This window comes from Schistocerca gregaria, chromosome 2 (genome assembly GCF_023897955.1).
Source record: "Schistocerca gregaria isolate iqSchGreg1 chromosome 2, iqSchGreg1.2, whole genome shotgun sequence".
NCBI lineage: Eukaryota > Metazoa > Arthropoda > Insecta > Orthoptera > Acrididae > Schistocerca > Schistocerca gregaria.
The window spans coordinates 90,464,346-90,490,377 of NC_064921.1; the positions used below are offsets into that span (position 1 = coordinate 90,464,346).

General features: G+C 38.1%; 1 protein-coding gene across 1 annotated transcript in view; it reads left to right on the forward strand.

Moving 5' to 3' along the window:
* LOC126336396 (mitogen-activated protein kinase kinase kinase 7-like) overlaps positions 1-26,032 on the forward strand; it is a 156,014-nt gene that overhangs the window by 119,886 nt on the left and 10,096 nt on the right. Inside the window, exons 10-11 of the mRNA XM_050000073.1 lie at positions 11,226-11,350; positions 20,427-20,588. Of these exons, the coding sequence (XP_049856030.1) occupies positions 11,226-11,350; positions 20,427-20,588 (287 nt within the window). The remainder of the gene's footprint in view (positions 1-11,225; positions 11,351-20,426; positions 20,589-26,032) is intronic.

The following is a 26,032-nucleotide window of genomic DNA, read 5'->3' on the forward strand; positions in this document are numbered from 1 at the left end:
AGAAGAGTAAGTACTTAACAAAATGATTAAAGATGTTACAGATCCCTCTTGGTACACAGACAATGTCAGTAAGCTTCTTAAGAAATAGCACCACCTGCACAACAGCTGCAAAACAAGCCATTAAACTACAGGTATGCAGGTAACTGAAACATACTTTACTACTAGGAGGATCATGTGTGAAACCATCAATAACTACCATAGCAAAATATTATCCCAAGACCCCCAAAAATACTCTCTCTTTGTTCCTTCCCAAAGGGAAATCAGAAAATGTTTTAATAAACAGAAGTTAAACCATGAACATGGAAATGGCATAATAATCACTGTTGGTGGCATTGAAAAGCAGCATTAATTGCGAAAACTCGGTGTGTCCCCATAGCCTGATGGAATCCCTATGAAGTTCCAAACAGAATTTCCGAGTAAATTATCTTCGCTATTGATGATTTACTGTGTATCCCTTGAGCAGAGACATGTTCCTTGGTGCTGTATAATTGTTCCATAAAATTATCTTCCTAATCACTCACATATTTGTAGCAGGAACCAAAAAGATGTTCTGAATTCACATATGATGACCTATGTGGCAGAAAATTATATTCTCCATATAACTGAGCAGGGGTTACAAAAGCATTGCTCATTTGAAACACAATTCACCCTTTAAACTTATCAGTACCATGGATAGAGGAAGCTGAATTGAATCAGTGTTTCCAGACTTTTGAAAAAGTGTATGACTCAGTATAACAATACCTAAATAAAGTACATGCCCATACTAGATTTATGATACCATTGGAAATTTTCTCACAGACTGGAAGGAACACATTATCTTCGATAGAAAGCCATCAAGAGACTCTGAAATAATATGTTTTCCCCAAAGGTCCATTTTTGTCCATGCTATGCTTAGGAGAAAATTATCCATATGCGTCTCGACAAAATATCAACTTGGGGCAGAGACTAGCAACTAGGTTTAGAGAAATGCAAAGTTCTACACAGCACAGAACATAAAAGCTTGTTATCCTTCGATTAGGTGATTAATGACCCACTATCAGCACGTTATTTTATAGATGTATTTAAGAGTAATGTTTCATATATGTATGAACCAGATAATCACATAGGTTCGGTTGTAGGTAAAAGTAAATGAAAGGCTACAATTTATTATTTGACTACTACTAAGGAAACTTCCCAACAAAAGTGACTGTGTGTAAAGCATTTGTGTGGCCCATACCTGTACTTTAGACTACTGATTGAGTGCTTGGGCTCCGTGTGAGATCAGACTAACAGGGAATATCGAGCACGTGTGTATGTATAAGAATGGCATGAATGGTCACAGTCTTGTTTGACCTGTGATAGATTAAGAGAAATGTTGAAAAGTCTTTAACTGTCAAATAACTCAAAGAAAGACTGTGTATATCTCATGAAGAACTGCTTAGAAAACTTCAAGAACTCTCTTTCAGGGCAAAAACTTCATCATTGTTCAGCCTATAGGTTCCTGTCCCTTAGTAATTTATCGCGCCCAGCTTTTCCTCCAGTAGCAAACTGACGATTCCTTGATTTGGATGAGTCCATTCAACAGGCCCCTTCTTTTAGTCAAATAGTGCAATAAATTTCTCCCCCCCCCCCCCCCCCCCCCAGTTTGATCATTAGTTATCCGATCTCCACATCTAATCTGTAGCATTCTTTTTTAGTGTCAGCTTTCAAAAGCATCTATTTTTCTCTTTTATGTACTACATATTGTCCATCTTTCACTTTTGTATAAGGCCACACTCCAAATGAATACTTTCAGAAAATATTTCGTAACACTTAAATTTGTGGTCACAGTTAATAAATATATTACTGCAGCTCTGTCAGAAATTGCAAATGACTTGGAAGAACAGTTTAACATAGTGGATAATGTTTTAAAAAGATGTAAAAAATGAACATCATCAAAAGTAAAACATGTATATGAAATGTAGCAGAACTAAGTCAGGCAATACTGGTGGAGTTAGATTAGGAAATAATGCACTAAATTAATAGATGTAGGTTGTTGTTTGCATAATGAAATAACTGATGATGGCAGAAGTAGGGAGAATATAAAGCACAGACTGGCAGTATCAAGATTAGCAGAGTATAAACGTAGAAACTAATTCCATCGTCTTCTTTCAACATCACAGAGATCTCTGTCCATGAGTAGGATGCATGAATCAGTGTAGTTCAAGTAGGTTTTTTGTGACTTTTGACTAAATATTTCAGTTTTTTATAATTATTGGCAAATAATGTCTCTGTTGGCTAGAAGACTCTTAGGGGCAAATCCATGTGCCTAATTAGAACTGAAGTGTTTTTATTTCAATCAAACACTTTATATCATTGTAAACAATCAATGACTGACAAAATAATGTATCTGAATAGATAAAAAACAAAAAACTTTCCAAGCAGCTGCAGAACACACATGCATTAAAGATGGCTCCTTCTTCAGGCAGAAGGGTTGTCAGAGAAGGAAGAGGGGTGAAGGAAAAGGACTGGAGACGTCTAGGGAAAGGGGTAGACTTTGGTCAAAGTTGTCCAGAACTTCAGGTCAGCAGTGACGGGATGAGAAGGAAAGATTGATTGTTGGAGCAGTCGTGAGCGTTACATCTGCCGTCTTCAGTGTCCAAATGTGTCACCTGCACACACACACACACACACACACACACACACACACACACACACACACACACACAGCAGCCTCAGTTGTGTGTGTGCGTGTGCGTGTGTGTGTGTGTGCGCGCGCGCGCGCCTATGTGTGCGTGTATGTGTGTGTCTATTGCTGACGAAGGCCTTAACGGCTGAAAGCTGTAATTGTGAGAGTTTCCTTGTTGTGCCTATCTGTGACTCAACATCTCTGCTATATGATAAGTAGCAATAATCCATAACATGTTTTTAAACGTTTCTTTTATTATGTGTTACCTGAAACTGCTATTATGTTAATATGTACATTGATATAACAGTAGGACACACCCTTGAGTCCTCTGAGGTGTTCCCTTTGGTACGAAAAGGGTTTTATGCAGAGTTACACATGGTCTGGATAGCAGTGGAGCAGATGACGTATAACTGTATAAAGCAATTTGAAAAGTAAGGGTTGTGTGCTTATATTTAAATATTAGCAGCTCATAATAAAATTGCACTAGTGCAGTGCGTTGTATTGATTGTTTGTGAAGAACTTGTTCTGATTCAGTACTAGTCTGACTGTGGATAAAAGTGAACAACAATGGTTTAGAAAATCATTGCACTCATAAAGTACAAAGTGCATGCTGTAATTCCATTTTACAAACAAAAGGACCTACAGCTGTACAGATTCAGTAGTATTTGTGTCTAGTTTAAGGCCTAAAGTATTGAGTGAAGGAAATATTTAGTAATGATGTCAAGACTTTAAAAGAATTCTTAAAAACATGAATGATGATGGACTGAGTGGCAGATCAAGTTTCCATACTGATGAAATTATGTAACAAGTTGACCATAACAGCAACATGATCAAAATAATTGTGATTTCAGATTATGTGTTTACAAAATCCTTATCATAGTGAGCTATGCCATTCAGAATCAACAGCAAGAAAAACTTTTCTGTTATAGTTCTGCTACACAATAATTCTCATTCACAAACCAAGCACATACCAAGAACAACACTCAGCATTTCTTTTGGGAACTTTACGGCTACTCACCCTATGATCCCTACCTTGTGTCAAAACTCTTTTTGTGTACAGAGGCAAGAGAAGGAGGTATAATTTTGATGGAGCCAATATAAATAGGAATCCAATAAAATAAGAGTTCAATGTACAGCATATAATGTTGCCTGTTATACACCTGTGCAATGTGCCATCCACTTGCATTAATTCTGCTTCCTCACAACATTTAAATGACTGACTTACGTTAGCTGTAAAGAAAAAGAAAAAAAAAAAAAGGTTGTGTTCTTTCATACTTCTGATTAGGTGTCAACAAATGTTTCTGAAAATGCATTCACCTGAAATACAACATATCATTTCAGTAAAAAAAATGTCATGTATAGTGCAATTAAATAATGTGTGTGTCATAACGAATCTGTCATAACTAAATGATGAGGGCTCCATACAGTGATTTTCAGTATACCTTGAGCAAAACTCTTAGAGATTCCATTGCTGTGCTTTCCATCCTTTTGTAAAATTCTCTGCTGTTCTGTACTATAGACTCCTGCAGATATTGACAGTCTTATTAGTTCTGTTTCGACAAAAAAGGAAAAAAGCTTCCTATACACACGTGACGGTAAAAATATTCTGTGAACTCGTTCGATTGTGAAGGTAGCTACCTAAGTCGTAGTTGTTTTGATTTGCCACGGTTTTAATTGTTATATTTGCTACCTAAGTCATAGTTGTTTATTTTGGCACAGTTTTAATTTGTATATTTGTTTTGCAATGATTTTTAATGACACGTCAGTGTTTGAAAGACCTTTGGAGAGTCTGGGTTGTCAGTTACAATTCAGTGTTATAAAATCTCAGGAAGGGGACTAAAAGGGGGTTATAAAAAGTGCTACATTTTTTCTTTGGCTCTCAGTCTTACTGGTTTTTTTTTTTTTTTTTTTTTTTTTTTTTTTTTTTTTTTTTTTTTTTTTAGGCAAGTGCCACGCCACTATTGCATTTAGTTCTTTTGTTGTTTACTGCAAGCTAGCTAGCCGAAGTAGTCTTCCTGCTTAATTTACGCTACATATGCAGCGTGTTGTCTTTCCTCTGTTAGCAACCTAACTTCTTTGAAGTGAGGTTCATTGACTGGTTAGGTGATTATTGGTCTGCTAAATGTGAAGATCGGAGATTCTATTGGAAATGACTAGTCTTTTCCGCTGTGTGCAACACTGCACAGTTTGATTTTTCATGTGCTCTATTTAATTTCGATGATTGCTCAGGATATGCGGAAGAGAAAGTGGTAAGCGTAGATTTGCGTGGTGTACTTGTAAGAGAGCGTGCGCTGTCAGAGGGCCGCTCTGCCCTTGCGTAGTGTGCACGGGCTTTTTGTGTACTTATTTTTACGACGGCAGCAAAGCGGAGTCGCCCAAGTTGGAAGCTAGGGATTCCCTGCGGAACTGGTGACGCTTTTAAAAGCCCTCCTCTGTGACCAGTTAATTATAGGCTTTGCTAACCAAGTGACTCACTTCGGCAAAGCCAATGAAAATAACTACGGCCGAGCTCGAAATGGAACATCAAAGAGTTGTGCCGTGAATCGATTTCATCCGTTTCGGGCCGCTGGAGTGTACATAAAAGCTACATAATATAACAATCGACTTAAGACACCATAGTCTTTCTATAGGAACTCAGTTGTCCGTTGCAGCAGGATACTTATAAATTGGTTACGGCATACTTAACGTTCCGCCGCTTTTCCATCGGCCGGTGATTGCTTTGGTCCCGTATTCAGACATGTAGTAGCTCGTGCGTCTTGAGTGATACCTACCTTATTTTCTACTCTATATGCGAAACTGTTTAAAAGTGGTCCATAATTTAGCTTCATTATCCAGAAATAAAGAAAATGAGCAAGCTCTAGACACATGTTTACTGTGAGCTGCGGTACACAACTGGACAATAAATTGCTGCATAGTCATTTGGCATTGAAACTTAACGAAACGATGCTGGATGACAAAGCGTTTATTAATGAAGAAGCAGTTTTTGTTCATCAAATAAGATTTTAAACAGAAAAAGCAACGACTTAATATGCGGTCGTTCTACGTCAACAGTTAGCGGGAAGTCAGATGACAAGGTTTTTGCCGTACGAATTCTGGGCATTGTTCTAACACATATGCTACGCTCTTCTCTGCGTTGAAAATGCTGATCATTTTCTTGCAGGAGGATATCAATGGGAAGGGCAGTACCTCGTCGCACTACAAAAACAGAATTAAAAAAATAAAAATTTGTAGGAGCAAGGACCGTAGAGCTTCCTAGTTATTGTAGGCTACTGCGACAAGACCATTATTTATGTTGCAGAATGAGATTGATATTCTGTAGGAGGATGAAAGCTGCAATAACTACCCAACATACCGCTGGCGTTTGTATACGTTGAACAGATGCGGAAGATGATCATGACTACAGTGTTCACAGATAGATCCTATTTGTTGGGTTGTGTCTGAGATAAAGGTGACGCTTGCCAGATGAAGTAATCGACATTCTCGGGTCCAGCTGTGACCCTCGTTGCAAAATTGAAACGGTCAAACGGTGCCAAGGTGAAAGACGAAGGACGCATGCAGCGAAGACCCATTCGAGCAGCGTAAGGTGATTCCCCTTTAGACATACAAGGCTTCACGATGTCACAGGTACAGATTCTGGTTCAAGATGCTAGTCTGTCTCTACTTTAGGGACCAGTAGTACACATCGTAACAATTATGAGGCCGGTGATATGGCAAGGCGTCCCTCAAAAATGTCGTACATGGACACTGTAAATATCAATGTGATCCAACGTTTTATTAGCCTAATTTCATCATCCTTTGGACCAATAATACATCAAGTTTTGAAACGAATGTGCTTTTATTATTTCTTATAGAAGATTTCACCTTACGGTCGATGTTCTAGCCGTGTACAAAATTTTAAAACATCACTTTTGTAACTTGAGTTTATTTATAAATTTTTTGGGGTCAAGGTGAAAAGTGCTTTAGCATTTAGTTTGCGCAATATAACTGGACCTTTCATCATTAAGCATACGATACATCGTTGGAATTTTTTTCAGTTTTACGCGCTGTGACATTGGATTTAAGGAATGTTTGCTTGATTACAACGTAATGCAGGCACAGTTCGTTGATAACATTATTTTTCGCCGCTACAAAGTATAAATTAATACCCGATATAATTAAGACCCAAACATCTTGCCATAATTCCAATTATTCGTTCCAATACGAGTGTCCGACGCAACAGTACAATTTCGTCCAATTAGGCATCCTTGCGTGCTTATTGGGTACCAGTGTTATTATCCTGAATTAACTGGTACTCGTTTAATAATGCGTGGATAATTATTAAGATAACAAACAGAAGACTGTATGACTAAAATGGAAATTATATATGAGAATTGCCTGGCGGAAATGTTACTAAACAATGCGATTTCACAAAATTGAAGTAGCATTCTACATCTGCAGCAATACTTTGCAAACCACTGTGAAGTGCATGGAAGAGGGCACGTCTCATTGTTCCAGCTATAATGTTTTTTTCCCGCCCCATTCATATATTGGGCGCGGGAAGAATTGATTGTTTAAATGTCTCTATGCGTGCTGTAATTAATCCTATCTCGTCCTCTCGATCGCTATGTGAGCGATACATAATGAGTTGCGGTATATTCACAGAACTCTATTAAAGCTGGTTCTTCAAACTTTGAAAGTAGGCCTTGTCGGGATAGTTAACGTCTAATTCAAAAGCCTGTCAGTTACGAAATGACGTCGTGGAAACCTTGACGAATAATATGGAATATCAGCGGTTTTAGGAACAGTCTGCAAAAATATAAGCTCCTTGAGAAGTTCCAATGGCGAGGGCCTACAAGAGTTTTAAGTGCAACATATGTTTTTGCGTGAAATAAGAGGTAATCGATAGCTACGCTGCATGCTGTTCCCCAAGCTATTAAGGATGCATCCTGGGGGCTTCGGGAATAGTAATTTCTGTCTTTTTCGAACTGTCCGTTTCAGAGCATCAAGTCAACTACATAACGGTACCTATTCAACTGAATGCAATCCTTAGAAAGACTGGCTTGGGCACAATAGGCCTTATACTATTAGTGTACTTGTCGTCGTCGTCGTCGTGTGTGTGTTTTGTGAAGTTAGCAAACTCAACGAGATTCTTAGCGCCTCGGTTCAACCCAATCAGCAGAAACTGGAAGGCGTCTGCCATACATTATATCAGTACCACCCTTTGCAATGAAACTTGACATCAGCGCAATGGCAAACATAACGTCATTTCAAACATCGCAATTTTTAATGTAATAGTCCCGGATAATTAATATTTAAAGTCTCTAGTGATCTGTACCTATTTGCATATCCACCAGATTACATAATATTTCAAGTTGAATTGCGTGAAGCATTCAAGTGTTCGTTTGCTATTATGTCAGGAGGCACACAAATCACGTTTCTTCTTCTTATGAGCATCACTTTACAAGCGATTTCCGCGCGCCACCGGAGCATTGAAGAAAACACGGGCATTGTGTGTAGTCAGTGCTACGTTTGTGGCAGAGAAAAATTTTGCCATATACAAAACGTAAAACTTGTCGAAGTAAAATGGCGGTCGTCCTTGTCGGGGAACTGTTAAAGAACTTATGAGAAACTACAAAATAATAATAATAGTAGTAGTAGTACGGTAGTAATAATCTTTACGTCAGACATGGGGAAGCAGACGAACTTTTCTCGGGTGTACCCTGGTGTAAGTTATGTTATTGACCGATCGCTAGAGGGGAGAATATATTGACAATTAAAATAAAATGACATTTAATGATTCTACTTTAAAAGTGTCGGCCAATTTATTTTTCGCCAAATTTACTAACTTTTCATTATCAGTTGTATGTGGTGAAAGAAACTACAGTTCTTACTGTTTCATTGCAGATCACAATTAAAATAGTGTATGTAGCAGTACTGGCCAAACTAGAATTGAAATGAGCCCCTGACTATATTTTGTGAAATAAATCAAATGAATAGTTTTCAACTTGCCTGCATTGAAAATATACAAGACCCGTGATTTGTAAGACTGGCAAATGATGTGTTGTGGTCTTGCGAAAAGGTGAAATTGCATGTCTTTTTCCAGTACAGCACACAACATTGCCACCAATTTGTAGGACTGGCAAATGATGTGTTGTGGTCTTGCGAAAATTGCATGTCTTTTTCCAGTGCAGCACACAACATTGCCACCATATGTATGTTGTACAACATGGAATATATTGTAATACAGATACTCCTCAACTTACTAAATTGTGAGCCTGACTTTTTGCAAACATTGATGTGATGTGGTGAAATGTTATGGATTTACTTCTTGCTAATACAATTGTAGTGTGTTTGCAACTGGAGATGTTTTACATCGATAATATTCACTATATGTACAGTAGGTAGTTCTTGATTTGGTGGTGTTTATTTTCTTAATTAAAACTGTCATTGTTTTAAGTAATACACTGGAAACTATGTGTTTTTTACTAGTAAACACAAACCAAATACAGATGCTACATTCACAATTTATTAACTGTTAACACCATTTGTGACAGATTGAAAATTGTCACTTCTGTGTGTGTTTCTCAATTCGGTGAAATGTACACAAATACTAATTATTATTTACATCTTCACTGATCAGACAATTTGTAGTTCACTTTGAACACAGTCTACAATTACATGGTATGGCATAAGAAATAAGAACTTTTGTATGAAGCGTTTATTGGGCTGTGTTATTGACTGATAGATACTTCTCTTTTCTTCGTGTGATTAAAGAACGTGCCCTTTCCAGCCAACACGTGTATTTGATGTTACTGAGGCACAAAGTATAGCTCATTAATCACAGCTATCTCATTTGGCAATTGCTGCTGTCTGACTGGTAGTAGAAGACAGTATGCTAGGGATAATGCTTGTGCCTCCTGTGCTTGTTGTGTGGGGAAGGGCAGTCCAATTTTAGCAGGCCCCTGTTGTATGACTCAGGCCTCCAGATATAGCAGCAGAGTGGTTTGTGTTGGCCTGACGCCTTCCCAGTTCACTGCCTTGTCGTGCAATGGCTGATTGTGCTTTCACCTGTGATACTGTTCGCTATAGTTGGATGGTTCTCAGTAAGTGAACTTGTGATGATATGTAGTGACACATGCACAATTTGTGTTTCTTTGTAATTTCTTATGGATGTTACATTGTAATATTTCTGTTCGGCCTCTTAAAAGAACCCATTTCCTCCAATACACAATAATAAAATAAGTATTTAAATTATGGTTATAAAACTTTGGCAGTACAGTCAGCATAAATCCAGTTTGTATTGTTATTTCAATTCTTTACTTTAGTGACAGAAGTTAACAACAGAACCTTTACTCCACATTTCATGTAATCAGTTACAGTTTGGCAGAAAATAATACAGAAAGAATGAAATGGATAGCAAAGTTACAAGCATAACATTTGCATTAGGACTCCATAAATTGGACCCATTTTATATTAACTTCCACATTTATGGAATGCACTATTTAGTGTTGGTTCTGTGGCACAAAATAGAAATTACCTGTACACTTCAGCAGGTGAACTTAAAATACTTAGTTTCAAGTTAAAAATGTGGCTTACTTGATGAAAAAGTAGAACCTGTTTATTGATAGACAGTAGAGAATTCTTTATCACTCTTGTTACTCCAGCCATTGTTCATACCGTGTGTGTGTGTGTGAGAGAGAGAGAGAGAGAGAGAGAGAGAGAGATCATCATCTGTGATACCCTTTGACATGAAGTATTACGTTCAGAGTTGTGTGTGAACAGCTTACCAGACTTAGAACTATTGCCTTTCTCATTTTATTGACAATTTTGAAAGTGCCTGGAGTATCTTCTTATGTAAATCAACTGTAACTTAATTCATTGTACTGGGATTACAGTTTCTCAGAGGCTAGTATATATTAATTTAGTCCAATAGTGTTTCAGCATACTGATTAGGCCTAGTTACTGTAAGCAACCTAATTGTCTGTTCATGATTGCTGTTATATCTTTTTTTTTTTTTAAAACACACTTTAATGCATTTTGCCCACAGCCATCATCAAAATCACAATTAAAAAACTCCATACTCTGTATCTCATCTGATTAAGTAGAAAGAAAATATATATAACTAGGCACCTTCAGTGTAATAAGTTTCATATGAAAGAGGCAGATGTATGCTATAATGTTAAAATCTTATTTTCTTTTGCTGTCATGGTTTTCATGGTCCAGTAGGCTTTAAAAATGTAGTATTTGAATATAAACAAATTATTGCCTTACATATTCATTAGAAATGGAATGTCCTCCAAATTATACATATAACTGTTACTGAACAACTTTTTCATAGGCATTCAAACTAATTGTCCAGATCAATAGGACTTTAACTCTACCAGCAAACATGTACGTAATGATGTATAAACTTTCTGCAAACTATTTGTAATTTTTTAAGCTGTTGAAAAAAAAGCTGAAACTAAAGACACTTTCCATCTGCTACCTGCAGAACAGGAATGGATTTCACACACATCCCCTTTGGCATTCAACAGTTAGAAACAGGAATTTTCAAAATGTGTGTGAAATAAGTAAATGCTGTACAACTGTTTTCTTTCAGGCAGCAGCAGCACGACACACGAAGAATTGGACAATGTGTATCTAATGTTGGATCCTCAGTTGCATCCTATTTCTCCAGACAACACATGTAAGGAATCGGTGCAAATCTTCGAGGAGCACAAGCGGGTATGTAAAACATGTACATAGAGTTATTTGTTGTGCTCCGTTCTAATGAATATAATTTCCTAAAGAACTTCTGCTGGTATGTTTGTTTACTACAGGTAGTTTCTTTATGACAAATGATTATTTAACATGTCTTAATTGCCATTGAATTTATTGTAAAACTGCTCTTTGTGTTATCTAGTAATGCCTTGTATGATATCTAAATGGGAAAGTTAAATAATCGATAAATGCGGCAAAGAATTTGTTAAAATGTTGGTCACCACATTACACGGGGGGGGGGGGGGGGGGGGGGGGCAGATAGACTATGACTTATAGTCTGCAATAACAGTCTGCTGAAGCAGGAGTTAATAAGGAAAAGAACACAAGATGTAACAGAAAAGTTAATAACATTCTGAAACCATCTAAATCCAAACAAAGAAATAGGCCAAATATTAAAATAAGATGCGACATCAGATGGTGCCAAATGTGTTCCAAGCTCTTAAGGAAGCATCACTAATGAAATACTTTTTTGGTACCACCACATCATCATTTGTGTACTTTTCCACAATTGGACACATTGATAAATATAAGTGTCATGGCCACAATTTTGGTAAAAACACACTTATGAATTTTTCTTTCTTTTATGCAAATAATATAAATAACACAAGCGAAAACATTATTTGATTATATTCAAGTTTTCACTCTTTTTGTAGAACAATTGGCAATTTTAGGGAAACTGGACCATGCCCACACTATCCTTTTTTCATTGGAAGATTTTTTTATACAAATGCCATAAATTGACAGCACACACAAACATTTTTTAAACCACATTTCCTTCATTGCCAAACTTGGAGCTGCTAATTTACTCATCTCCACCTTCAGCAAAATATCTCTCATCTTCTTCAGTAACTCCATTCTTTGATGATAGAGTTGACTAGAAGGCAAGATACACAAAGGGTATCTAAGGAAGTAGTTCTTGAGATTCTCAAACTGTGTCTCTGTAATTTTCATTTCTATTGGTTTACAACACCTTAGGCTGTAGTGTGCTTGAGAGCCAAGGATAACCCACTCTCCTTGTACAAATATCAGAATATGTTGCAATATCCTCGACAGCATTATCCAGATTCTCGCCGCAGTATTGAACAATGCATGATGCAATTTCATATGCCCTCTTCATGTCACATAAATGCTGTAGCATACCAACTCCCTGGGATAATGAATTTCGAGATTACACACACTTTATTGTCTGTCTGTGTGTTCCCCAAATGCGGCACGTGTGTTTATCAGTGTTTTTCTTTGGCATTTATTTGCAATTTGTTTATCAGTTTTAAATTTATCAGATATTTAGCAGGTGTCTGTCTTTTGGAATGGAGAAAGACAGATTGTTTTCACAAAAACGTTGCCTTTAGGCCTTTCCCTTAACGGGATGCAGTTCTCTCTATTGTGGGTACAGATCAGTTCAGTGTGATGTGATATGCTGGTCTCATGCTTGTATCTCATATCCCATTACTCTCGGCTGTTCCAACTCAGGTGCCCACCCGTAAGCAACTGAGTGCCCAGGATACAGGTGGGCTGGGGTGAGCAAACACCCAATCAGCTGACATGTGGGCAATCAGGAAACCATGCTGTGGCTGGAGTGATCATACTGCCCTGGCTGAGGGCCAGGTGGCAGTAGTGGCAAAGAGGCTTGTGATGTGTAGAACCCATGCAAATAGAGCCACCTGGTGGGTCCACCTCGTGGGTAGCATAAAGTACCCACATATGCCCACTGACAAGCTGAATGGCACCTGGGTGCGTGTGCGCCCTGGGGCAGCATTGAAACAGCATGCACTGCTTACTAATTTTAACTTAAAATGTTACACATACAAATATGTATGTACTGTTGTATTTTTAACTTCTTTTTATGCCTTCAGAGTTACTATAAATATTAAATTCCAAATTACAGTTTCCAATATTGAAGACTGTGTACAGGGCCTGTTAGACTTAGAGAGATCTAACAATGGAAAATCCAGGATGGAGTGTAACAATATTATGAGAAGAAAAGTTGCTACTCAACATATAGCAGACATGCTGAGTCACAGATAGGCACAACAAAAAGACTCACACAATTCTAAATTTTGGCCATTAAGGCCTTCATCAACAATAGATACACATATGCACACGCACATGCACACATGAATGCAATCTCGGGCAACTGAAACTGATTTCAGCTGTCTGAGACTGCCGCCGCGTGTGAGTTGCTTCTGTGGAGGCAAATCTGTTGGGTCATTGTGGTTCATTCCAAACCAATAAACAATTTCCCCAATGGAAAAGATGAGTATTAATTGTGTTACAGAATACTATTCTAAATTAGACTATGTTAATGAGATTGTGTACCTATGAATGAAATTAGCATTATAAAATTACTTCCCCCAACACTCAGAAAAGCCTTTCACCACCCACATAGCTTCCATACTATACAGGAATAGTTACTTTGAAAAGCTAAGAGTGATTTCTTCCCTTGATCATGTTCAATCCAAGTTTGTTTACAGTCTGTAGTGACATTCTCACCAACAAGACACTAAACTCGAACCTTTCTTCCTTTTCAGAACAGAAAATCTCTGTAAAATCCAGCTAAAACAGAATTTGAATTTGCTACTCATGCTAAAACATTAATGGATTGATACTCATGCTAAAACATTAATGGATTGATACTGCTAGAAACTCACTAACTTGTAACGGTGTCCAACTTGGAGTTAGTCTGAGTAAATCATGGTGATGGGACAAGAATTATGCTATCAATCAAAGCAGAGGTGCTGGTGTACAGCTCTAGCACACTGTAACATGTGTCAGTGTTGTGGGTTGTGTTTCAAAACTCTTTGTATTGCTGTATGAGAGAGCTAATGGCATATTGATGCTTTGAGTTTGACTATGGAGCCTTGTCAGATAGATTAGTTGGTAAGAAAGTTACCCATGGAAGGCAAGGAAGTATGAGTATTTGCTGGGCACTATACTTCCATTTTCTCTCTCTCTCTCTCTCTCTCTCTCTCTCTCTCTCTCTCTCTCTCTCTCTCTGCAGTGAATACCGTATTTACTCGAATCTAAGCTGCACTTGAATCTAAGCCGCACCTGAAAAATGAGACTCGAAATCAAGCGAAAAATATTCCCAAATCTAAGCCGCATCTGAAATTTGAGGCTCGAAATTCAAGGGAGAGGAAAGTTTTGGGCCGCACCTCCAAATCGAAACAAAGTTGGTCCATTGTAATATGAGAGACAATTTAGGTCGAATGAATGACGATACAAGTACAGTAGCTTGGTTCGAGTCGTAAGCTTAGCAGTTAAGCTATACCAGGTAGCCATTGCTATGTGTCAGGTGCTCCGTCTGTATTTATACGGGTACCCTTCCTTTTCCATGTGCTTCGTCTGGTTTGACTCGATTGCTTATTTTTCTTTGATCTGATAAGTGCTATTCTCTTTGTCGCGGCATGGCTTGCTTTTGTGCGCGCTACCGCCGCTTACGGGGGAAAAAAAAGAGAGAGAGAGGAATTGTCTCATTATTTGTTTTTACTTACACTGCTGCTTTCTTGGATAATGATCAACAAGAACTAAATAATAGTCTGCATACAATAGAAGATGTTCTGAATGAGAGTTTAGCTAAAAATTTTCACCATTTGAAAATCTTTGCAGACGCCTCTTTTGTACATTACATTCTGCACAGAAATTAGGGTTATTTAGATTTATAAATCTAGTCAATTGCCGTGCTTCATTTCTGACTGTATTACTATTAGGCACAAGAATAATACGAATATAAACATGACATGATATGTATATTCTTCCACGTTTGCTGTTGTCTCGCACTAGTTCCGTAGTTTATTAGGCAGACAGGATTTAAATGAGATAGCAGCAAACACGAAAGAATATATGGCAAAATGTTTATATTCATATTATTCTTATGGTGAAGAGAATACTGCATGTGATTCACTAGAGTTGGTCATATTGACAAGCATCCCAAACAATCTTGCCAGTCGGATTTTCAAAGTACATTGAAATGCTACGTTCGAAGATGAACAATATGGAATTTGTATTTACTTTGTTGGATAATGTATGAAAATGCAGTGGTCGAAACTCGTGGCGGAGGAAGAAGCTCGTCTTCCACCTTTTTTTTAAAAAAAAATTATGTACTGACTCCTCGGTTTTGACACCAGTATTTATCTTTGTGCCTGCGAAGCATGCCTGTGTAGCGCTACTTATATTCAATGGCAGAAGTTAGTTGTGGCGGCACCTACCAACATTTTACAGAACTTCCGCTTACTTTGCACTCGATTCTAAGCCGCAGGCGGTTTTTTGGACTACACAAACCGGAAAAAAAGTGCGGCTTAGATTCGAGTAAATACGGTATAGGATAAGAACACAAGTGACATAAAGGATTTGCTCAAAAAGAGTCAGGACGTACTTAATACATAAATTTCATGTCATAAAGGAGTAGTGCCAACAATTTAGATGACTCAGAAATCTTCAGGAGGCCTTTAGGTCTTTCTTCAAAATTTACAGTTGGAGGTGCTTGCCATCACAGCCATCTCCTTTCAGTGAGTATAATGAATTATGTAGTTGTAGAAAATTACAAGACATGTAACCTTCAAGGTGGTTTTTTTCCCCAACATGAAAATGTTGTTATTATCATAATCTTGGACAGTTTCCTGACTCTGGCCGGGTCTGTATGGAACATAGGCCTCTCCATCGTCTTCTGTCTTGCCACCACCTCTCCGTCTTCACGCTGGTCTGGTCTTCTCCTTTCTTCTGGGCACATTCCTCTACTCCTTTAATCCATCTGTCTCTTCCTCTTGGTCTCTTTCCTTCCAGTTTCATCTCATGTGTCGTCCTGGGTATCCTCTTCTCCTCCATTCTCTGAACATGTCCATACCATCTCAGCCTTGATTTCTCTATCTCGTCCTGTAATGGCTCCACCTTCATTAACTATCTGATCCTCTCATATCTTAACCTGTCTATCTTTGTCACTTCAATCCTGTTTCTCAAGAATTTCATCTCACTAGCTTGTACTTTGCTTTTCTCTCTTCCTTTCATAACCCAGGTTTCTGATGCATATGTCAGGATCGGGACATAGTGTGACAGGTGTAGAACATTTTTACTGATTTGGGGTACATCCTTGCTCCATATCACACTTCTGACACTCTTCCGAAATCCTTCCTCTTTTCTCCCCCGCTCGTTTATTTCTCTGTCATTATTTCCATCTCCCTGTATCGGGATTTCTAGGTACTTGAAACTCTCCATTCCTTTCAATTGTTCCCCACCAATTGTTATTCCAGTTTTTCCTCTCTCCTTCTTTCTTGTTTTGATAATCATCTCATTCTTACTTATACTAAATTTCATCCCATATTCTTGTACTGTTCGTTCACATATTTCCAGTTCTAGTACTTCCTCCTCCTTATTCCCCCAAATTATCAGATCATCTGCAAACACCATAACTTTCATCTTCCTTTCACCAATTATTTGTGCTACTGTACTCATTATATCTTCAATCATTACAATGGAGAGTAATGGTGAAAGTGCACTTCCCTGCCTCAATCCAAGCTGTTCTCTCTCCTCCCATTAGTCGATCTATGCCATATTCATAGTGCTGTTCCTGCACTTGTCTTGCAGCAAAAATTAGATCCACCGTGGGCCTTCCTGTTGTGAAGCCATGTTGCTCTTATAATTTTGCCCGAATTCATGCTTCCAAAATTTTCTCAAAAAAGTCTCTGTATGTTTTTGAGTTCTGAAAGCCGAATCAGTTTCAGAAACATGATCCATTCTCAAGGAAGCTCAGTTACTCCCAAGCATAATTTTTAAGTCATTCCATTTTTATCTATTTGCTATTTTATTTTATATTCATTCTCACACTGCAGCCTAAACAAGCAGCAACAGAAGCAATGACTGCTGATTCAAAGTGACTCCCTTCTGATATGCATTCATACACATCATCTCACTTTACATCATCTCACTCTCTACATTCTAAATATTCTTGATGCAGTATTTCATACTGACTACAATTTCAGACAGAAATTTTGCATTGAATTAATTTGATCCCTGAGACAATGTGATGGTCAACAAAAAGATTTATAGGCTTTCTGATAAAAATTAGTGCATAATATGTTTTAGTAATACTGCAACAAAAGTATCTGTATTTGAGTACTTCATCAACAGTCACAGTGTTGCTTATTGTAAGTGGGTATCTTGAAATAATTTTCCTGAGTAATTCCAAATAGCTGAATGGAATTTTGCTAATAGTCTACTCAGAACATTGGGTCTATCAAGATATTCGAATTACTGCTTGTTTTCTTAACCTGTGTAATAATCAGTTTCAGATTCAACAATGTTGTGTAAGTTACCATGGGAGGGCTACAATGTCTGCTGATTCACTAACAAACAGTAGTTATAGTATCTCTGTTGAAACAAGGCAAATAATATTCTTCTATGATGATTCTATTTCAGGGATAAAAATGCACAATTCTATGTGAATTTTTAATCAAAAATTCTGATCAGTAATTCACTATCAGGGATAGTTTTCCTGTAATTTGAAAGTTTATATAGTAAGGAAGTCATTATTTGAGGTAAATAGAGAAAAAGTTTGAAAATAATAGTTGGCAAGATTAACTTCTTCATTGATGACCACTGTATTCAGATAGTGGTACTTTCGTCTTGATTGTGTACTGTGATAAATGCCCCTAATCCAGTAGTCACTGCAGGAATGCCCATGTGTTACAGTGCCTAAAGTGATTAAGATATGATTTGTGCCAGGACAAATGTAGTTGTTCAATGCTGCTCTTAACACAATCAGATTTAAATGATATTGTGTGTGATGTATGACTAAGTAAACAAAATGCAGAACTACTGATTCAAGGCTACAGCAATTTTTCTCCGCCAAAGTGCAAACATCTGTGGATTTAGACTCACAGGGCATATTTTCATTTACTACATCGCAAGTGATGGTGCACTGACAATAGTGCTGTGGGCTTAATGAAAGCACTTGACTTCAAATACACTCCACAGGAGTAGTGACTCTCTACAGGTCTCAGTAGAAATAAATGCCCCCTATCGCAATTGCGTATGCCAGTTTGGCTGAAGAAAGACAAGATTTTATAAACTATTGTCATATTAATTAAATACAGTGAGCATAAATGGAAGATTTGTTGTAGTTTAAAAGTAATTGCATTTTAATTGGGAACTCAACAAGTCTACACGGAATACGCTTGTTTTCTTTGTGAATGGGATAGTTGTGATATAAAGCCCCGGTACATAAAAAAGAAATGGCCTGAGCAAAATTGGAAAGTGGATGAAATAAATGTTCAACATCAAACTATCTTGAAGATGTCCATCTTTCATCTCGTCACATCAAACTGTTGGATTAAACAATTTCTAGAGGCAGTGGATTGAACTGGCAGAGGCTTTGCAAATCTTGCTGAAAAATTTCTTCATTTCTCAGCAGCAAAAATAAAAGCTATATTTGTAGACCCTCGCCTCCAGGAACTTCAGCTAGATCAAAAGTTTGAAACATGTTCAACTGACAAAGCATGAGCTTGGTAGTGTTTACCAAGGAAGTAGCAAATCAAATGATCAACATTTATCAAGATCTTGAGTGCCACATGTCTTTGAAAGTACATTTCTTCCCAAAGAGATGTACTGATGTACTGCACCAACACAGAAAAAGATTCCATAAAGACATATCTACCGCGGAAAAATGGTATGAAGGGAAGTGGGTGCCTACAGTGTTGGCGGACTATTGCTGGAGAATAATTCAAGACAAGAAAGAAAGTCAATACAAGAAAAAAACACACTTGTTTTTTTTCCCCACATTTGTATCATTCTCTTTTTCTGTATACCTCCTTTCAAAACACATGCTGGAAATTTACTGCTTTTCGTGAACACAGCCTCAGACATCACCTTTGAAATTGCTACAAGAATAACAACTTTTCTCTCCAGAATACGGAAAACAAATTGAGAACAATGTACTCAATAAAATTACAGTTTATTTTGAATACTTTTTAACTGTTGAAGTATTGCAAATTTTTTCAGAATGTCAGAGAAATTAGCTTCCCTCCATCATTTTGTTGTTTCATTTCTGTTTGGGAGTTTGGGACCCATGTCTTTTCCCAGCCAAACAAAATTACACGAAAAATCATTTGGACTTTTAAAACTGTGAAAACATTGCATTTACTTTCGGTCAGCATACATGAAATCTGATTCCAGTTGTACACAAAGCTTAAAACTTCATGGTAAACCGCACTTCATTTTATCTTCTGATATGACTGCTGATACCACAATTTCATTTACCCTTAATTGCTGCTAGTCCAGTACCATGTTGTACATTGCCTTACTATTTTCGAATGTAGTTTGGGATGTCTAATGTGGGCCATCTTCAAGTTAGATAAGGCCATATTAGAATTTAGATATGTTTTTCTTAACTGTTGGAAGTAATGTGTGGGCTTTTGCTAAATCTTGACAACTTTGGACAAATTATTTTTGACAACACACAAAATTTTATGACGACACAGTTGTCCTGTTTATGCATTTCAATCAAATACACACACAACACAACACTTCAAAAAAGCTACACAAAGAAAAATATTTCACAGATCAAAATGAAATTTGAGTTACGTATAATGTAAAATGTATCAAGAAGAAGCAAACAAAATATCATTGGTATCAGCACAATTCAGTTGCCGATTTTCTCCGTTGCCTTGCACAATTTTCTTTTCTTGTATATACTCTTGACTCAAATCTTTGCTGTTAAAATATATGGAACCCGTATTTTTGTTAACGGCTGTGAACCCTCCGACATTATTTCAAAACTGGACACTAACAACTTCAAAAAACTACCTTTTACCATTTCATTATATTTGTGCATATAATGAGGCAGCATTACACAAATGAAGGAACAACTTTATAAGATTTTATTGTGTCTTTCCTTACAGTGATAGTTCTATAATTAAGTGACAACTAATGCAAATTGTATTCCATTCTATGCTGCTTTGTCCTGATTCTCATGGAAGTCCTATCAGTGTCTCTTAGTAATTTACTGCTTTACATAATATGTGAAATGTGAGCATGATATTTGGTGTTACAGTTGGCACAAGAATACCTAAAGGTGCAAACTGAGATTGCCTACCTGTCTCGACACATGGATCAGTTAGCAGAAAGGCTTAGTGAGGCTGAGGGCCTGAGCCAGTTGGACCAACAGGACTCAGAGCGGCTGCAAGAGGAGTTACGCAAACTTGAAAATGAAAAGGTGGGTGACACATTTACATTGACTTACATACTTACATTCATCTGTCATGAATCAATGGAAAACACGATGTTTCAAAAGTACGTGTTTTTTCTTAAATTAAAGTGTAATTTAGAAAAAAACTTTGTAATGTATTGGGGGGAGACAGACATCTCCCAATTTATTGCCATTTTTTTTTTTTTATTGAACCCACGTGGTCCCTTGTTGGATCTTCTGTAGAGAAGAGTATGACACAACAGTGTTGGAGTAAATGTGCTCCATCTGGCAGTGCTATACCGCTACCAGCAATCAGTGGCAATTTAAGTTGAAATATAATGAAGTAAGACATTTAGCTTTAGTAACGACCTCACAAATATAATCTCTAAAGAAGTTGGTTAAAAATGTGTAAAGATGAAAACTGCACATGGAATAAACTCATCTAAAAATTCTATTGTCAAACACAAACATTCGCATAGAGTGTAAAATTGTGAAGCTAGTCTTTTTTCTAAAATCTGATGTGAATTCTGGTGTGAGAACAAGGTAGAATATTCAACAAACCTTAAAAATCTGTGCAGCATTTTTCGAATCGTCTACTTAAAGGAGGAGCATATAAGTTGCTAAATTAATATCTGCCCTGTCATCTGAATATAAAATACTTGCAATTCATTTAAATGTGACATCTGTATGCTATAGGGATTTCATAATATTTTGACAATTACCAATTCAAATAACACACGGACTAATCACAGAACAGAGTTGAACATTTTACGCAAGATACATCATTTATTCACTTTTACTTATGAAATACTACATTGGACAACTGATGACCATTCACAGCTATACAATACTCGAGGCGTTTCACCTAGTTTTTGAACGCCTTTCGTAGCTGCTGTACAAATACTGGAAATTTCAACATGAACTTGATCTTTTAGCTCTTGCAAGCTTCTCGACTAGTCGTTTGGGCACTTTTTTTGTAATGAATGACAAAGGCTTGCCTGTAAACTGTCACACTCATGTTTGAAGCTTATGAAAGGCATGTTGCATACACATGACAGATTCGCCATAGTGGAAATAGCACTCCACTTTGAACGCACTTGTTGGTGTGACCAGTTCGACATTATTACTGACCTGTACATGGGATGAAACTTGAGACTCTGTACTACTAATAGATATTTACTTCTGTGAGTTGATTGGATGGTTAAGTCACTCAAATGGTATGTTGACTAGAATGAATCATTGCTACTGGATAACATTGTGTTTTGCTTATTGCTTTATGTAAATCATTGCTGATTCTGCAATTTCCTTGTATTTTAACACTGGAGAGGGCTATTTATAGCTGAAATCTGGATAAGAAAGAATAATAAAAATCAAGTGGAGTTGCAACTGATTGCTATGTTCCCGTCCTTCCTAAATAATTAGTGTCAATATTTTGCAGTCACGACTTATTAAGTTGATGGTTTGGTAGGATTCACACTTATCTTCTTTGGAATTAGAATTATTACATTACTCCTGAAGTCTGATGGTACTTCACGCTTCTCACATATCTTGCATGTCAGGTGTAATAATTTTGTTATGGGTGGCTCTCCCAAGGACCTCAGTCTTAAGGAATGTCCTCTGTTCCAGGGGCCATGTTTCCAGGAAGATTTTCCAGTGCTCTGTCAAATTCTTCTCACAATATATCACGCATTTCATCTTTGCCTACTCCTTCCGCTCTTTCTATAATATTGACCTTAAGTTTGTTTCCCATAGACATACCCTCTATATATTTCTTCCAACTTTCAGCCCTCCCTTATTTGCTTAGTACTGCCATTTCCATCTGAGCTTTTCACACACAAACAACTTCTCTCTAATTTTCATTTAGGCAGCATATATCTTTACCCTAGTTGTGCACCCTCCTACAGCCTTGCATTTGTCCTCTAGCGATGTTGCACTTTACAGAATCTGTTTTTGGATCTTCGTGTTCCCTTTTGCTTGCTTCATTTGCTGCTTTTTTATATTTTCTTCTTTTATCAGTTAAATTCAGTATCACTTGTGTTATCCAGGGATTTCTACTAGACCTTGTCTTGTTACCTATATGATACTCTGCTGCTTCCTTCATTTTCTCTCTGTGTTATATTCCTTTCCTGTTTTTGTCCAACATTGCTTAATGCCTCCTCTGAAACTCTCAACAACCTCTGGTTCTTTCAATTTATCTTGGTCCTACATCCTTAATTTTCTACTTTTTTGCAATTCATAACCAGTAAATTATGGTCAGAGTCAACATCAGCCCCTGGAAACTCTTAAGTATTTTAAAACCAGATTTCAAACTGTGTCTTACCATCATATAACTAATCTGAAACCTTCCAGTATATTCAGACCACATCCATGTATACAACCAAACAGTGGAAAGTCCAGTATAGAATAACAAAGATCATGAGAAGGATAAAATGCTGCCCACAATATAGAGCAGATGTTGAGTTACAGGGAGACACAACAAAAAGCCTGCTATACATTCAAGTTTTCATCCAAATGGCCATCTTCTAAAATGGAAAACACACACACAATCACAACTCACACACACGACCACTGTATGGCAGTTATGGCCAGACTGCAGACAACAACTGCATTGGATGGAAGCAGTGATTTAGTATGAGTGGTGGGGTAATGAGGTGCAATGGGAGGGAGGGATAGCTTGGTAGGGGTGGGGAAGGGGGTTTAGTGCTGCTTCTGAGAGTGTGCAGGGATTTAGTCGAGACAGTGTGTTGTGTACAAAGTTCCGCATAGTCAGCGCATACACAACTTTCCCACTAGAGCGCACCCCGCTAAGCACAACAGCACAGGCCCCAGCGCCCATCCGTCTCCGCACTACGAGATGGTGCCGTCTTAGAGACGGACCAAATTCTGCTTCTGCCGATCCGTGTATTAATATGTAACGCAGCCAATGAGATTGCCGCTGACGTAGAACCTTTTCTCCTCATGCAGTGATACCTGAACGCGCAAGGTATTATAACAAGCGTACTAACCTCTGATTAGTCAGTCTGCATTAGTCTGCATCAGTCTGCATTAGTCTGTAGTCAAGTTTCAGTCTGCACCTAATAAGATTATCATATTCCTGTACATAGCCATGAAGATAAATGTATAGACACTTTGTCAAGCATCAGAGATTTGTGAGAATAAGATTAAAGTACCAAGACCAAAGGAACTTCCGATTGTCAGTTGTAAATAGCATCCAGAATCAAGTAAAGTAATTTTATGATTGTTATTATTTTAATAAATTGTGTGAAAATTAATCAAGTTCTGTTTAAAGTTGGTCACCGTCGATCTGCTACTCTAAGCATGCCAGTGGCATTTCTATCGTCTGACCTAATGGCAGAAGATAAACATGCCACGATAATACCTCGAGGCATATTGCTGACACTCGCCTACTTCGTTAGAGCGACAAGTCAAATAATCTGATGATGTGTGTACCTAAGGTGTTACAGTACGCACACCACACAGGGTAAGGCTGCCAGGTGCAGTTGGGAGGGTTGGAGAGGGCAGTAGCAGAAAGAAGAGAAAGGGAAAAAGACGATTGGGAGTGTTAGTGGAATTGAAGGCTGTGTAGTGCTAGATTGGGAGTGGGTAAGGGATAGGCAGGAGGAAGAAAGAGAGTAACAAAAGTTGAGGCGAGAGAGGGAGGGGGGGGGGGGGGGGTCATAGGAATGCAGGATAAAGTGCAGGGAGAGTTCCCACCTCCACAATTCAAAATAGCTGACATTGGCAGGAAGGATGCTGTGAAGTAGACATCAAAGTGAAGTACATTGTGTGAGGTGGCATATTCAGCGACTGGATGGTCAGGTTGTCAATGGCCATTCATGCAGACAGACAGCTTGTTGTCATAAAACTAAATGCCCTAACAGGCCATGAAGGCCTAATGGTACTGACTGGTCACCATGTCATCCTCAGCCCACAGGGGTCATCGGAGGGGCATGTGGTCAGCATACCACACTCCCGGCCATATGTCAGTTTACGAAACTGGAGCCACTACTTCTCAGTCAAGTAGCTCCTCAGTTTACCACACACGGGCTGAGTGCACCCTCATTTGCCAACAACGCTTGGCAGACCGGATGGTCACTCATCCAAGTGTCCAGCCCGACAGTGCTTAACTTCAGTGGTCTGGCAGGAACCGGTGTTGCCACTGCAGCAAGGCTGTTGGCTGTGTTGTGGTCATGCCCACATATAAATCGCAACATTTGTTTGTCAATCACATGACTGTATTTACAAGTAGCTCTGCCTTTGATGGGATAGGAGATGCCTGTGACTGGACTGGAATAGGTAGTGGTGGGAGGCTGTCTGGGACATGTCTTGCATCTAGGTCTATCGGAGGTATATGAGGCATCAAGCAAGGGATTGAGATGAGGGTGGAGTAAGGATGTGAAAAGATCAATGATGTTGCACAGGTTCATTGGACAGCAGAATACCACTGTGGGTCAGGTGGAAAGTATATTGGGTATGATACTCTTCATTTCAGGCAATGACGAGAGGTGGTCAAAACTCTGTCAGAGAATGTGATTCAGTTGCTCCAGTCCTGGGTGACACTTAGTCATGAGCGGGTGCTTGTTTACGGCTGGACGGTGTGTATGTGGAAGTGTGAGGTAACTAGAGAGACGAGCCACTGGAGATCTGTTTCTGTAATTTCAGTCTCTGCAGACCTCAATGAGCCCCTTGTTATATTATTGTAGATATTGTACAGATGCAACAGCCCCAGGTAGCTTGGCTGTATGGAAGGGACTTCTTGATGTGGAATGGGTGGCAACTGCCAAAGTGGAGGTATTGCTGGTGGTTGGTAGGTTTGATACGAAGAAGGTACGGATATAGCCATATTTGAGGTGGAAGTCAACAATGAGGAAAGTAGGTTGTTAGGTTGAGGAGGACCAGGTGAAATCAATGGGAGAAAAGGTGTGGTTCTGGAGAAAAAGGGACGTCCTCAGCCTTGGTCCATATCACAAAGGTTTCATCAACGAATCTGAACATCTCTCATGATTCGTAAACTAAGTGGTAGTGATGATTAAATTGCTTTCCCTTTCATTCCTTTATCTCACCAGTGTTCTACTAATTTTCCTTTTCTTCCGTTTCCTACCAGTGAACTCTAGTCAGCCATCACAATTAAATTTTCGTCTCGCTTAACTGTTTAAATAATTCCCTTCATCCCATCATACAATCTTTCAATTTCTTCACCCACAATTGACATTTAAATTTTTGCAGCTGCTGTAGATTTTTTACTTTGTCTATCTTGGCTACAGTAATGTGATTACTAAGCCACTCATAGTTGTATACCTGAAACCCTATTTACTTATTCATTATTACTCTACTTCTGCTTTACCATACATGATTTTGTGTTGATGATTGTGTACTGCCTTACTAGAAGCTGTATTGGTAAAGAAAATATGTCCCTTGTAAGTGTAGTTTGTTAACTTAGTTTTGGAACTAACAGACTCAAGTCTGGTAGC